Source organism: Piliocolobus tephrosceles, chromosome 1, assembly GCF_002776525.5.
Source record: "Piliocolobus tephrosceles isolate RC106 chromosome 1, ASM277652v3, whole genome shotgun sequence".
Lineage (NCBI taxonomy): Eukaryota > Metazoa > Chordata > Mammalia > Primates > Cercopithecidae > Piliocolobus > Piliocolobus tephrosceles.
The window spans coordinates 35,693,431-35,706,532 of NC_045434.1; the positions used below are offsets into that span (position 1 = coordinate 35,693,431).

Below are 13,102 nucleotides of genomic sequence, written 5' to 3' on the forward strand. Positions count from 1 at the left end.
TTCTCCTGCCTCAGCCTCCCGAGTAGCTGGGACTACAGGCGCCCACCACCTCGCCCGGCTAGTTTTTTGTATTTTTTTAGTAGAGACGGGGTTTCACTGTGTTAGCCAGGATGGTCTCGATCTCCTGACCTCGTGATCCGCCCGTCTCGGCCTCCCATATTCTAATTTTCAATGATACACTGTTAACTGATAAATTCTATACCAGTGCACTGGGTGTGTATTTGTGTACTGATTATTAGAACAGCTAACTTATACAGCAGTTCTTCATTCTTCACCTTCAAATCTAGCTTATCTTTAAAATATTAATATAATACTCTTTTTAAATTTCTATTACCATATTCTTTTCAAGAGAATAAGCTCTAACATGCCAAAAAGCCCAAACTCACAAAGCTAGTGAATATTTTTATTTTATTTCATGTCAGACATAAAACCTATTACTTCACTTCAACTTCACGTTAATATTATTTCACAAAGCAGCCAGTCCATGCTTAAAGGTGCTGACCAGCGAGTCTTACCTTGCCATCTGCGGTGGTGTTGATCCTGTAGTGATACACACGTCCCTCGTACCTGAGTGAGATGGACAGCTGCCCAGGGCTACTCTCACTTTCTCGCACCAGGAAGCTGCCATTGATTAGACTGCTGAGCAGATACTCAGCTGCACTGCGTGACACAGGTCCATGGTACCAGGAGTGTTTTTCCAGGCTGTTCACTGGGGTGATGTAGTTGCTTGGCACCCAGCCCTGCCCATTCTTAGAGCGAACTTCACTCCACTCGCCATTCTGGTTGTAACCAAGAACTCGTAGCTTTTCACCTAGCCATAAGGTCATCACAGGATGAAAGAAACGATGTTAAGACTTTATTTCAACTGAAGCAGTGTATCGTCAAACTTTAAACTCATTTAAAAAAAAAAAAAAGAATCTGGAATTTTTATGCCAAATTTTTTTTAAAATAATGAAAACAAACTTGGCTGTTCATCATATCCTGATTGCTCTCTTTAACTTTTAGCTTAACCACACAAGCATGGTCAGAAATGGTTTTCTGACATTTACTACAGGGTTTTAAAAGTCTATATACAACTTAAAAAATATCCTTAGGAAACTCTATGTATGGCAGACAGGTTATTAAAATGGCTGGAAAAGGATACAGTGCTCACTCTTCAAAAGAAGAAAATTCACTTTCCCTGAAAACAGTTTATCAAGGAATGTGTCTTATATATGGTTCAATGTTAACAACCATCAAGGATTAGGGATAAGACATGTGAGATACAAAGTGACTTCTAAATTTCACTTGGCACCAAGGCAACAAAACCACTATGTAAAACAAAAACAAAAACAAAAAATGAACAAACAAACAAAAAAACACGGACCACAGAGTTTTCAGCAAGAAAACTGTTTAGTGGGATAAAGGAATGGGCAGTTAGGACTCCCAAAACACAATCCCTTCCAGAATACAAGTTTAAAAATAGCTATAGTTTTCTTATTTCCTTCCTAGTTCCCACAAAGAATGAATCACTCCTTTCCATTCCACACTAAAATCAGTGCGTGTAATGGCAAGCTCACTCTCAAGTTGGAAACCAAAACCTGAGTCACTCAGTGTATCTTTGCCGTCAACTTCAATGTTCTTAATTTTTCCATCAAAATTGGGAACATCAAGTTCAGACTTCAATATATAACTTGCCCCGATACTTGCAGCACAAATTAGGTTTCTTTGGCAAAACAGAGAAAGTGAAAGACATATCACTAGTGATAAATGTTAATCTAAAGAATCCTTGTAGTGCCTCAGGTTCTTATCTCTAAGAGATGCAACCCTTCCCATAGTGTTCACATCTACTTCTTCAGTGGCAGAAAGTAGAAGGAAGCGAAGTCAATCAAAAGTACATGGCCATGGCTGAGCGTGGTGTCTCACGCCTGTAATCCCAGCACTTTGGGAGGCCGAGAGGGGCGGATTACCTAAGGTCAGGAGTTCGTAGCCTGGCCAACATGGCGAAACCCTGTTTCTACCAAAAATACAAAAAATTAGCCAGCCGTGGTGGCGCATGCCTATAATCCCAGCTACTTGGGAGGCTGAGGCAGGAGAATCACTTGAACCTGGGAGGCTGAGGTTGCAGTGAGCTAAGATTGTACCACTGTACTCCAACCTGGGCGACAGAGTGAGACTGCCCCCCCCCCAAAAAAAAAAAGGAAGCACATGGACAGAAGTATCAGGGAAAAGTTTTTAGGAAAATTCAAAATAATTATCCTTGTAACCATCTGTCCTTTTTTAGTGGCCTTCAGAAATGTTTCCATAGAATAACTTTCTATCAGACACCATCTCACCTTAGACCCATGGATATGAGATAATGAGAAAAAAACATGAGTATACGTACATATATACACCTATGGGTACATAATATATACAGATAGGAGTCTGGTGTAGCAGTGGATATGCGTAAGTGCACAGATAAATACTGCCAATCATATTTACAGGAAGAAAAAAAAAGAATCCTGCTGGAAAAACTGAAGAAAACCTGTTGCTCTATAGCTTTTCTCCATTAGTCCACATGAACTAAAAATAAAGCCTGTAACTTCTTTGTATACATATCTATATATACATTTTAAAAATACTGTTGCTTCCTTTAAAAGAATTGGTAATGACAGGCTATCATAATTAAGATACAGTCAAAGACCTCAGGAGTTTTTGTTTACTGTTCTCTTTGTCAGTTATCAGGAAAATTTTTTTACCCTGGAAGTTTTGACTACCATTGAAAATGACAGGGGGATGACTAGTATGGATTCAAACATTGGCCAAACTGACAGAGCAATCCCAGGAAGAACTTTTTTGTTTATCTTCAAACAGGTCGCCCTCTGTCGCCACGTGGCAGTGCAGCAGCACAAACACAGCTCACTGTAACCTCAATTTCTCAGGCTCAAGTGATCCTCAGACCTCAGCCCCCCAAGTACCTGGGTCTACAGATGCATGCCACTGCATCCGGCTAATTTTTAAAATTTTGTAAAGACAGGTGTCTCACTACATTGACTAGGCTGGTTTTGAACTCCTGGGCTCAAGCAATCCTCCAGCCTCAACCTCCCAAAGTGCTGAGATTACAGGCATGAGCCACCACGCTTGGCTGGTAGAACTTAAAAAAAAAAAAAAAAATTCAAGCAAAATATCATTTTCAATCAAAAACTAAAGGGTTGCTTTATTTTTAAAATATATTTTCTTGTCTTTTAAAATAATAAAACAGCTTTAGCATGACATCATTTTAAATTAGTGAGAACCGGATATAAAAATTTGGCATTCTGTGGATTTTAAGAGAAATCACTGTTGGTCATAAGATAAAGGCCAGTCATAACTGATAACTGAGGAATCAACAGTCTTTCTTTATCAATGTTTCCTTGATGACTGGGCTATCTTGAAAAAACAACAGGAAAACGTACCTATGAAAGAATTTCCGAGTCATCACTTCACAAATTTCTCCAGTGAAGAATCAGTAAAGGTAAAATCAAGTATATTGTAGCCCAAAGAGACTACCACACAATATTAACTTTCTGGCTGGGTGTGGCGGCTCACACCTGTAATCCCAGCACTTTGGGAAGCTGAAGTAGGCAGATTACAGGTCAGGAGTTCGAGGCCATCCTGACCAACATGGGAGAAACCCTGTCTCTACCAAAAATAGAAAAATTAACCGGGTGTGGTGGTGCACGCCTGTAATTCCAGCTACTCAAGAGGCTGAGGCAGCAGAATCGCTTGAACCCGGGAGGCAGAGCTTGCAGTGAGCCGAGATAGCACCACTGCACTCCAGTCTGGGCAATGGAGCGAGACTCCATCTCAAAGAAAAAAAAAAATTCTTTGATATCTTTTGTTCTATCCTCAAACTTTACATAAAATTTTCCTACGACTGCATAAACACAACTCCTACATACATGACATATATCATCCTGTCCCCAAAACTATCCAAAAGCAGTAAGTAAAACTGACACTAAGAGATAATGCACTTTTACTTTTAATTCTGTTCTATATACAGTTGGCCAGCAAATGCAACTACCACGAAGGCTAGACTCACTATACACCTATTCTTTTGTTTTTATTTTTTTAAGAGATGGCATCTCGCTCTGTCGCCCAGGCTGGAGTACAGTGGCACCATCTCAGCTCGATGCAACCTCAGCCTCCTGGATTCAAGCAATTCTCCTGCCTCAGCCCCCCGAGTAGCTGGGACTACAGGCACACGCCGCCACACATGGCTAATGTCTTTTGTATTTTAGTAGAGATGGGGTTTCACCGTGTTGCCCAGGCTAGTCTCGAATTCCTGAGCTCAGACAATCCGAAAGCCTCGGCTTCCCAAAGTGCTAGATTACAGGCGTGAGCCACTGTGCCTGGCCACACCTATTCTAATTGAACTGTGGCTAAGATAAGCCATGTTGCCAGACCTCACTGCTACTCAGAATGTGGTTTGTGAACTTGACTGTCTATATGTGAGGACTGTTCACTCATTACTAGTCCACAGTGAGATTAAGAACTGCAACCAAATGTAAACCAACTACATCACTAAGCACACTATTTATTATTTAGTTCAGTTTTAACCCTTTGGAGCAAGGCTTTCTGCATGAAGATAGTAGTCTAGTGTTTCACATTCTGGCATAAGCATCTTACCTTGTTGTGGACCATTTCTGAGTAGCACTGGCCTAGACAACATAAATGTCTATTGTTTGTGTTTATATAGATCAGTGAAAGGAATGGTAGGAAAGGTTTATTTGATTTCCATTATAGTAATTCAAGAGAGTGGTAGTTTATTTCCGTGGTAAATTCTTATAAAATGGAACATTAAGAACATGATCAAATAAAATCAACCATTATTGGCCGGGCGCGGTGGCTCAAGCCTGTAATCCCAGCACTTTGGGAGGCCGAGACAGGCGGATCACGAGGTCAGGAGATCGAGACCATCCTGGCTAACACCATGAAACCCCGTCTCTACTAAAAAATACAAAAAACTAGCCAGGCGAGGTGGCGGGCGCCTGTAGTCCCAGCTACTCGGGAGGCTGAGGCAGGAGAATGGCGTAAACCCGGGAGGTGGAGCTTGCAGTGAGCTGAGATCCGGCCACTGCACTCCAGCCTGGGCGACAGAGCGAGACTCCATCTCAAAAAAAAAAAAAAAAAATCAACCATTATTGATTTTGTGTGTGTGTGTGAGAGAGAGAGAGAGAGAAGGAGAGAGAGAGCGAGCAAGCGAGGGCAAGGGCAAAAAAAGTAACTTTTACGAGAAAGAAATAGGATTATGGGGACATTATCCTTGTGTACCTGAACTGATTTGCTAGTCTGCCTAAGCTTATTCTTGCCTTTTGAATGTATGAAAACCACTGCTGGGAGGGAAAAATGTATTTCACGATTTTTTTTTTTTTTTTTTTTTGAGATGGAGTCTCACTCTGTCACCCAGGCTGGAGTGCAGTGGTGTGATCTCAGCTCACTGCAACCTCTGACTCCCGAGTTCAAGCAATTCTCATGCCTCAGCCTCCCGAGTAGCTGGGACTACAGGCATGTGCTACCACGCCCAACTAATTTTTTTCAGATTTTTATTAGAGACGGGTTTTGCCATGTTGACTAGGCTGGTCTCAAACTCCTGATCTCAGGTGATCCGCCCGCCTCAGTCTCCCAAAGTGCTGGGATTATAGGTGTGAGCCATCAAGCCTGGCCAGGCCCCTTTATCTCTTAATCAATAATGAAAACTGAAAAGTGAAAGGATGTTACATAGAAACCTCACCTTTAGTGATGCTGAGTGTGTTATCACCACTTGCTACAAAATCATAAAGTGCAACGAAGAGATTAGGGTCACTCTCGGTGGCTCCAAGCAAGTTCTCCTTGGAGCTCCACCTGATAGCTTCATTTAGTGCCTGGGGTTCAGCATCACAACCATAGGGACGATGCAAAGCTTCTGAAAGACATAAGAAGGGAAGGGAATTCATGGTGAGTTCAACAGCAAAACATTTGTTTGAATTCAGTATATACACAGTATTTCAGCTGCTGGCTCCAGAGTAGGAAAGAACTGCACAGTATAAAGTGTTATGAAGAATGAGTAAATAGGCACTGTCTCTCCTAAGCATGAGGAAGCAATTTACTTGTTAAAAATGTAACAAGGTAGTCAGAGAAAAGATCACAAAATAAGAGTTTAGCCGTGATTTATATGCACTCACCAAAATCAGACATAAACTAATAGGAAACGCAGTTTTCTCAAAATGGAAAAAAGAATCTCAAAGAGAAATGATTACTAACTTTATAAAACATATAGGATATTTTGTTATAGTGGTGGTTGTAGTTTTAAGGAAAAAATGATTATAAGTTTCTTACAAGTCCACCCAAACTATCCTTATTCCCTTTCTCTCTCCACAGAAAATAAACTGTAGAAAAGACAACAGGGATTATTTTTCAGAATTAGGTAATATTGTATAAATTCAGGCCCTCTAAGTATAGAAAAAAATATTTAAAAAGTGCTTTTAGAAAAATAATCTTGTTTTGGCCAACATGGCAAAAAATAAACTTATTTTGTTTTAAAAAAAAACAAAAGAAACATGACAGCACCCAGCCTGAATGACATTTTTAAACATTATTTTGTTTACCTGAGCAGTGATTTTTTTGTAAGTATCAATAACTTAATTGAACAGCCTAGAAAATATCACTATCATTGGGCATTTATTGAGTTTCTATTCAATGTGGTCCAAGCCTTTCACGACCTGTTTTTTCAAGACTTTACAGTTTCTAAATTTATTTATAGTACACAGCACAGGTGATCCCTATACCATCTTAAAGATCACCTGTTTCTCACAGCCCAGATCGATTACACAAAAAACACAGTCTTTCCAGTATCGATTTTCTTGATCAGACTGTTTTTAGTGCCTGTCTACAAAGGCAAACTATCCAAATGTCTATGTCATATAACAACATTTTTATGTCTCTCTTCCTCCACTTATTATTATTATTATGATTATTATTATTTCTGAGATGGAGTTTCGCTTTTGTTGCCCAGGCTAGAGTGCAATGGCATTATCTCGGCTCACTGAAACCCCCGCCTCCCGAGTTCAGGTGATTCTCCTGCCTCAGCCTCCCAAGTAGCTGGGATTACAGGCACCCGCCACCACACTCGGCTAAGTTTCTTGTATTTTTAGTAGAGAGGGGGTTTCACCACGTTGGCCAGGCTGATCTCGAACTCCTGATCTCAGGTGATTCACCCGCCTCGGCTTCCCTAAGTGCTGGGATTACAGGTGTGAGCCACTGCACTCAGCTGACTTATTCCCCACCCATGCCCACCCCCCAAGCCCCCACACCCCCACTGCGATGAAGTCCTATTTTGTTGCCCAGGCTGGAATGCACTGGTGCAATCTCTGCTCACTGCAACCTTTGTCTCCCAGGTTCAAGCAATTCCATTGCCTCAGCCTCCCGAGTAGCTGGGATTACAGGTGCATGCCACCAAGCCCAGCTAAGTATTGTATTTTTAGTAGAGACAAGATTTCACCATGTGGGCCAGGCTGGTCTTGAACCTGACCTTGTGATCCTCCTGCCTTGGCCTCCCAAAGTGCTGGGATTACAGGCGTGAGCCACTACACCCAGCCAGGCCGACTTATTTTTAATATAAAAAGAGTTTCATCATATATGAAAGGAAAAAACTTGAATTTGTGGTTCCATTTATTTTCAGATCCATTCCCTGTTCTCCATCTCTACTGCCAATGCCTTAGTTCAAATCCACAACATCTCAACATCTCTCACCTGGACTACTGCCTCCAGTCTTGTCTCCCTCAAATCCATCCTCCACACAGCTGGCAAAGTGATCTATTTAAGAAAAAAATTGACCACGTCACTTTTCTTAAGCTTCTTCAATAGTTTAACATCAAGCTAAAGTCTCCTTTTCATGGCCTTCAAAGGCCTTTCATGATCAGATCTCTACCTACTCCTCCAGCTTTGCCTCTCCCCACTCCATACCTCAGATTGTAAACTTTAATATACACCATGTTGCTTCTCACCTTCTGGCTTTGCTTCACACAGTCCAGACTAACTGGAATGGGTTCTCACCCCACTTTTCTTTTGACTGGTTGATTTCTACTTGTAATACTCAGCTCCAATTTATAGTAGTTCCCCTTACCCATGAGAATATGTTCCAAGACCCACAGTGGATGATTAAAATCAGGATAGTACCAAACTCACTATATACTATGTTTTTCCTATACATACATAACCATGATACAATTTAATTTATAAATTAGGCTCAGTAAGAGATCAACAATAATAAAATAGAACAATTATAACAATATATTGTAATAAAATGTATGTGAATGTGGCATCTCTCTTTTTCCCTCAAAATATCTTTATACTTTCAGACTGGGGTGGAGTGCCAGTAACTGAAACTGCATAAGGCAAAACTGTGGATAATGGGGGATACTGCACCTTCCCTCTGTGATGTCAAAAGCATCACAGTTGCTGCCTTAATACTCTATCTTTATCTCTGTATTAATAATACATTCTACGTATGTTTGTTCCCCAAACACCATAACATGCTCCTTGTATCTGGAATGGTATTCTTTTCCTACCAAGAGTTACATAATATGTGTTTAATAACTGTTAGCTAAACAAATGCCCAAATTACATAAACATATAAGTGACAGGAAACAAGATGTATCTTAATCTTAAAATCACATCAAACAATGCTTTAAAATTGGCTTTGGCCAGGCGCGGTGGCTCAGGCCTGTAATCCCAGCACTTTGGGAGACTGGGGAGAGGGGGTGGATCACCTGAGGTCAGGAGTTTGAGACCAGCCTGACCAACATGGTGAAAAACCCCATCTCTACTAAAAATAGAAAAATCAGCCAGGCCTGGTGGCACATGCCTATAATTCCAGCTACCTGGAAGGGTGAGGCAAGAGAACTGCTTGAGCCTGGGAGGTGGAGGTTACAGTGAGCTGAGATTGCCACCGTACTCCAGCCTGGGTAACAGAGTGAAACCCTGTCTTTAAAAAAAAAAAAAAAGGCTTCATAACTTCTACATGATAAACACACAGAAATTCCTGTTGTAGTTTGGCTCTGTAATTCTCTAAACAGTTTCAGAGTTTCATATTCCCTTCTCTCAAAAAGAATATATATTTAAAATTCCAGTTAATTCAATTTTGTTTTACATTAAGAATACTATGATAAACTTAAAGAAATGTTCTGACATCATGAAGAGTTAAAGTAGTTATGTTGCTCCTTATTTAAATACAGAATTACAGTGAATGGGAACAGCTGTATTCTATACCAAGATAGCCAATTTGGGATGATCAGATCAACAAAAATCCATATTGCAAAAAACATTCTTCAAACTGGTTGCATATATCATATATGTGTTTATTCCAATGCAAAAACTATCTACTCTAGCAGAATTTCCACCGGGCTATACAATGCCAATCCTTTATTAAATGAAAAAAATGCCAAGAAAGTACAGAAAATATCCATATTTATTAGCATCCATTACTGAACACTCCATAATCCACACTTAAATATACATACATATATATACATATATATATATATTTTTTTTTTTTGCCAGTGACACTGGTACACATTACAATGTTTTTATAAATACTCTGTTTACTGATCATCAAACAGTTTAAGTATATTTAATTCTTTGTAGTACAGGAAAAGTTCCCCTTGTTTGAAATTATAAGATAAAAACTCAACAGTAAAAAGAACTTTGGTACTATCAATAACCAAGTTAGAAATAGTAATAAGCAGAAGCCAAATAGTAATAAGCAGGACAAAACCAGCAAATGTCATATAGTTATACCCTACTTTGTGAAACTCAGTATATTAAAGTTTACAAAACAGCAATTTGATCACCCGGAGGGTGAAGATGGTGATGCAATATTGAGCAGCTTCCTGGGCTCACACAACCAGGAGCTGGCCAAGAACCGGATTCCCACAGTGGACATAAGGGGCGCCATGGGCACTGTGGGGCTGGTGTGGGTCACTGACTGGAGGCCAATTCTGGACAGGGTGCCTTACATCAACAGCAAGTTTAAGAAGGATGATTAATTAAACTGACGCCTCCACGAACCCCTCTGGTGTCAGGTGGTGCCAGCTCCTCCCATGTCAGCGCCTGCCGCATCTGGAACAGCCCAAGCTCTCAGGATGGACACTCAGGGAATCCACAGTGCAACTTAAGATTTCTTGTATTTCTGAAAACAGCTGGGGTGTTTTAAGCACACAGCATTAAAACTCACTATGAAACCTGCCCCCTGCCTGGATATTAGTCATGCTGATAATTCAGTTACTTTGAATACAGCCCTGGAGAATGACCCAGGGGACTTTACAAGCTCCAATATGTTGCCAGGTTAGGAGAGTTTTCCAACGGTTGTCAGATATTGTTTAATTATTACTATTATTATTATTATTATTATTATTATTATTGAGACAAGGTCACGCCATGTTGTCCAGGCTGGTCTCAAACTCCTGAGCTCAAGCGATCCACCTGTCTCAGCCTCCCAAAGTACTGGGATTACAAGCACCAGCCACCACGCCCGGCCTGTTTAATTATTTTAAATGTTTATTGGGGGAAAAGAAGCCCCTAGTAATTTGAGTGACTACCACATGCAAGGCACTGTGCTGGGCTTCAGAGTATAAAGATGAGAAATCACTAATAACACCATTGGGACTCAATATGCAAAACTATCATCCATGCTTCCCTCCAAATTTGTTTCTCTCACAGAATTCCTTATTTCACTTAACGGCAATTTCATCTTTTCAAATGTTGAGGCCAAAAACCATGGAACCCTTTATGTCTCCTTTCTTGCTCTCACATACGACATCCAATCCACTCAGAAATTCTATTGGCACTGCCTTCAAAAATACATCCAGAATCTAACCACTTCTCATTCAGTACCACTTCATGACCACCATCATCTAGATAAGGGGTTCCCAACCCCTGGGCCACAGACAGGTATTGGTCTGTGGCCTGTTAGGAACAGGGTCACACAGCAGCAAGTGAGCAGTGGGCTAGCAAGCATTACCGCCTGAGCTGCACCTCCCGGCAGATTAGTGGAGACATTTGATTCTCACAGGAGCCGAAACCTACTGTGAACTGCTCATGCAAGGCATCTAGGTTGAATGCTCCTTAGGATAATCTAACGCCTGATGATCTGAGGTGGAACAGTTTCATGTGAAACCACTGCTCCCCACCCCGGTCTGTGAAAAAACTGACTTCCATGAAACTGGTCCCTGGTGCCAAAAAGGTTGGAACCACTGAGGAGATTATTTCACTAGACTCCTGATTTCCATGCTTCCATGCTTGTTCCCTACTGTTTATTCTCAACATACCAGCCATCTATCAGAGCATAAGTCAGATTGCTACTCCTCCGTTCAAGACTCTTCAAAGGCTCCCCATTTTACAGTAAAAGCTAAAATCCTTAAAGGGCCTGCAAAGTCCTTCACAACTGGTCTTGCCCAGCATCTCCTGCTACTATTCCTCTACCTCATTCTGGCCACTGACATCAATGCTATTGCTTGAACAAAGCAGGCACACTTCTGCCTCAGGACCTTTGCACTGGCTTTTCCTTCTGCCTAAAACACTCTTCCTCATGACATTTCACCAAATGTTACCTTCTTGTTATGGCATTCTCTGATTATTCTGTTTTAAAGTACATCTATTCTTGATAACACTCTCACATCCCCCACTGACTCCTTTCCTGATTTATTTTACCTCCATATCTCTTACTACCACCAAACATATTATATAATTTACTTATTTATTATTATATTCATGTATCTAAGTCTCCCTGCTAAAATGTAAGTTTTATGAGGACTAGGATTTTTGTCTGTTTTGTTCACTGAACAGTGACTCCAGAACAGTGCCTACATATAACAGGCTCTCAAAAAAGATTTGCTGAATGAATGAACTATGTAAACGTACTCACTCACAGAGGACACTCTGAAAGGACAGAATATAAAATAAAACTCTAGAGCCAGGCAAGGTTTCAGACTTAAAATTAGATAAACATTTCAACTGGATGAACTCAGGCCAGACACAGCAGCTCATGCCTATAAACTCAGCACTTTGAGAAGCCAAGGCAGGAGGATCGCTTGAGGCCAGGAGTTCAAGACCAGCCGGGCAACATCATGAGACTTCATCACTATAAAAAATATAAAAATTGGGCCAGGTATGGTGACTCGCACCTGTAATCCCAGCACTTTGGGAGGCCGAGGTGGATCACCTGAGGTCAGGAGTTCGAGACCAGCCTGGCCAACATGGCAAAACCCTGACTGGGCGTGGTGACAGGAGCCTGTAATCCCAACTACTCGGGAGGCTGAGGCAGGAGAATTGCTTGAACCCGGGAGGCGGAGGTTGCAGTGACCTGAGATCAGACTGCTGCACTCGAACTTGGGTGACAAAGCAAGACTCAGTCTCAAAAAAAGGAAAAAAAAAACATTAAATATTGGCTGGGCATACTGGCACACAACTGTAGTCCCAGCTACCCAGGAGGCTGAGGTAGGATTGCCTGAGCCTGGGAGGTTGAGGCTGCAGTGAGCCAAGATCACACATTGCACTCCGATCTGGGCAACGGAACAAAACCCTGCTTTAAAAAAAAAAATTAGATTAATAGGAATTCTGCACTGAGAGTGACAAACTGTCAATACTCAAGGACATGTTTATAATAAGGGGGAACTCTGAATCGAAAAGATGACTCTTAAAGACAAGTCAACGTCCTGAAAGTTGTGTTATCTGACAAAAGGAGAAAACAGAATGAGATCTACAGCACAATTTTATGTAAATTTAAGAGATATATACAGGCCAAACAATATTATATTTCTGAAATATGCAAAGTAATAACTAAGTAATTTTTGAGGCCAAAGTACCAAAAGAACCACAACGTAGAAAATAATCCTTTTTATTCCCCATTTCCCTTCTTCCCATCTCTGGTTTTACAGTCTTTTGGGTTGAGTCAAAAGATCTTATTTCCTTCCTTTCTTCCTTCTTCCCACTCCTCTTTTGTTCTCAAATAACTTAGGGTCAATTTCCTGCACAATCTGTCTGCACAGGATATCCACTTAAACACCATTCTACCCATTAGCACCAAACAAAAGGAAAACTTTTCCAAAGAGAAAAACATCCTAAC

The 13,102-nt window shown here is 40.9% G+C and overlaps 1 protein-coding gene across 3 annotated transcripts in view; it reads right to left on the reverse strand.

The window, feature by feature from the left end:
* Nucleotides 1-13,102, reverse strand: part of ABL2 (ABL proto-oncogene 2, non-receptor tyrosine kinase) — a 128,405-nt gene that overhangs the window by 24,040 nt on the left and 91,263 nt on the right. For 2 of the 3 annotated variants that reach the window (XM_023231255.2, XM_023231256.2), the window contains exons 2-4: nucleotides 7,732-7,794; nucleotides 5,735-5,905; nucleotides 516-811 (exon numbers count right to left, since the gene is read on the reverse strand). In XM_023231255.2, coding sequence (XP_023087023.1) covers nucleotides 516-811; nucleotides 5,735-5,905; nucleotides 7,732-7,794 — 530 coding nt within the window. The remainder of the gene's footprint in view (nucleotides 1-515; nucleotides 812-5,734; nucleotides 5,906-7,731; nucleotides 7,795-13,102) is intronic. The other variant, XM_023231257.2, reaches the window with a different exon arrangement.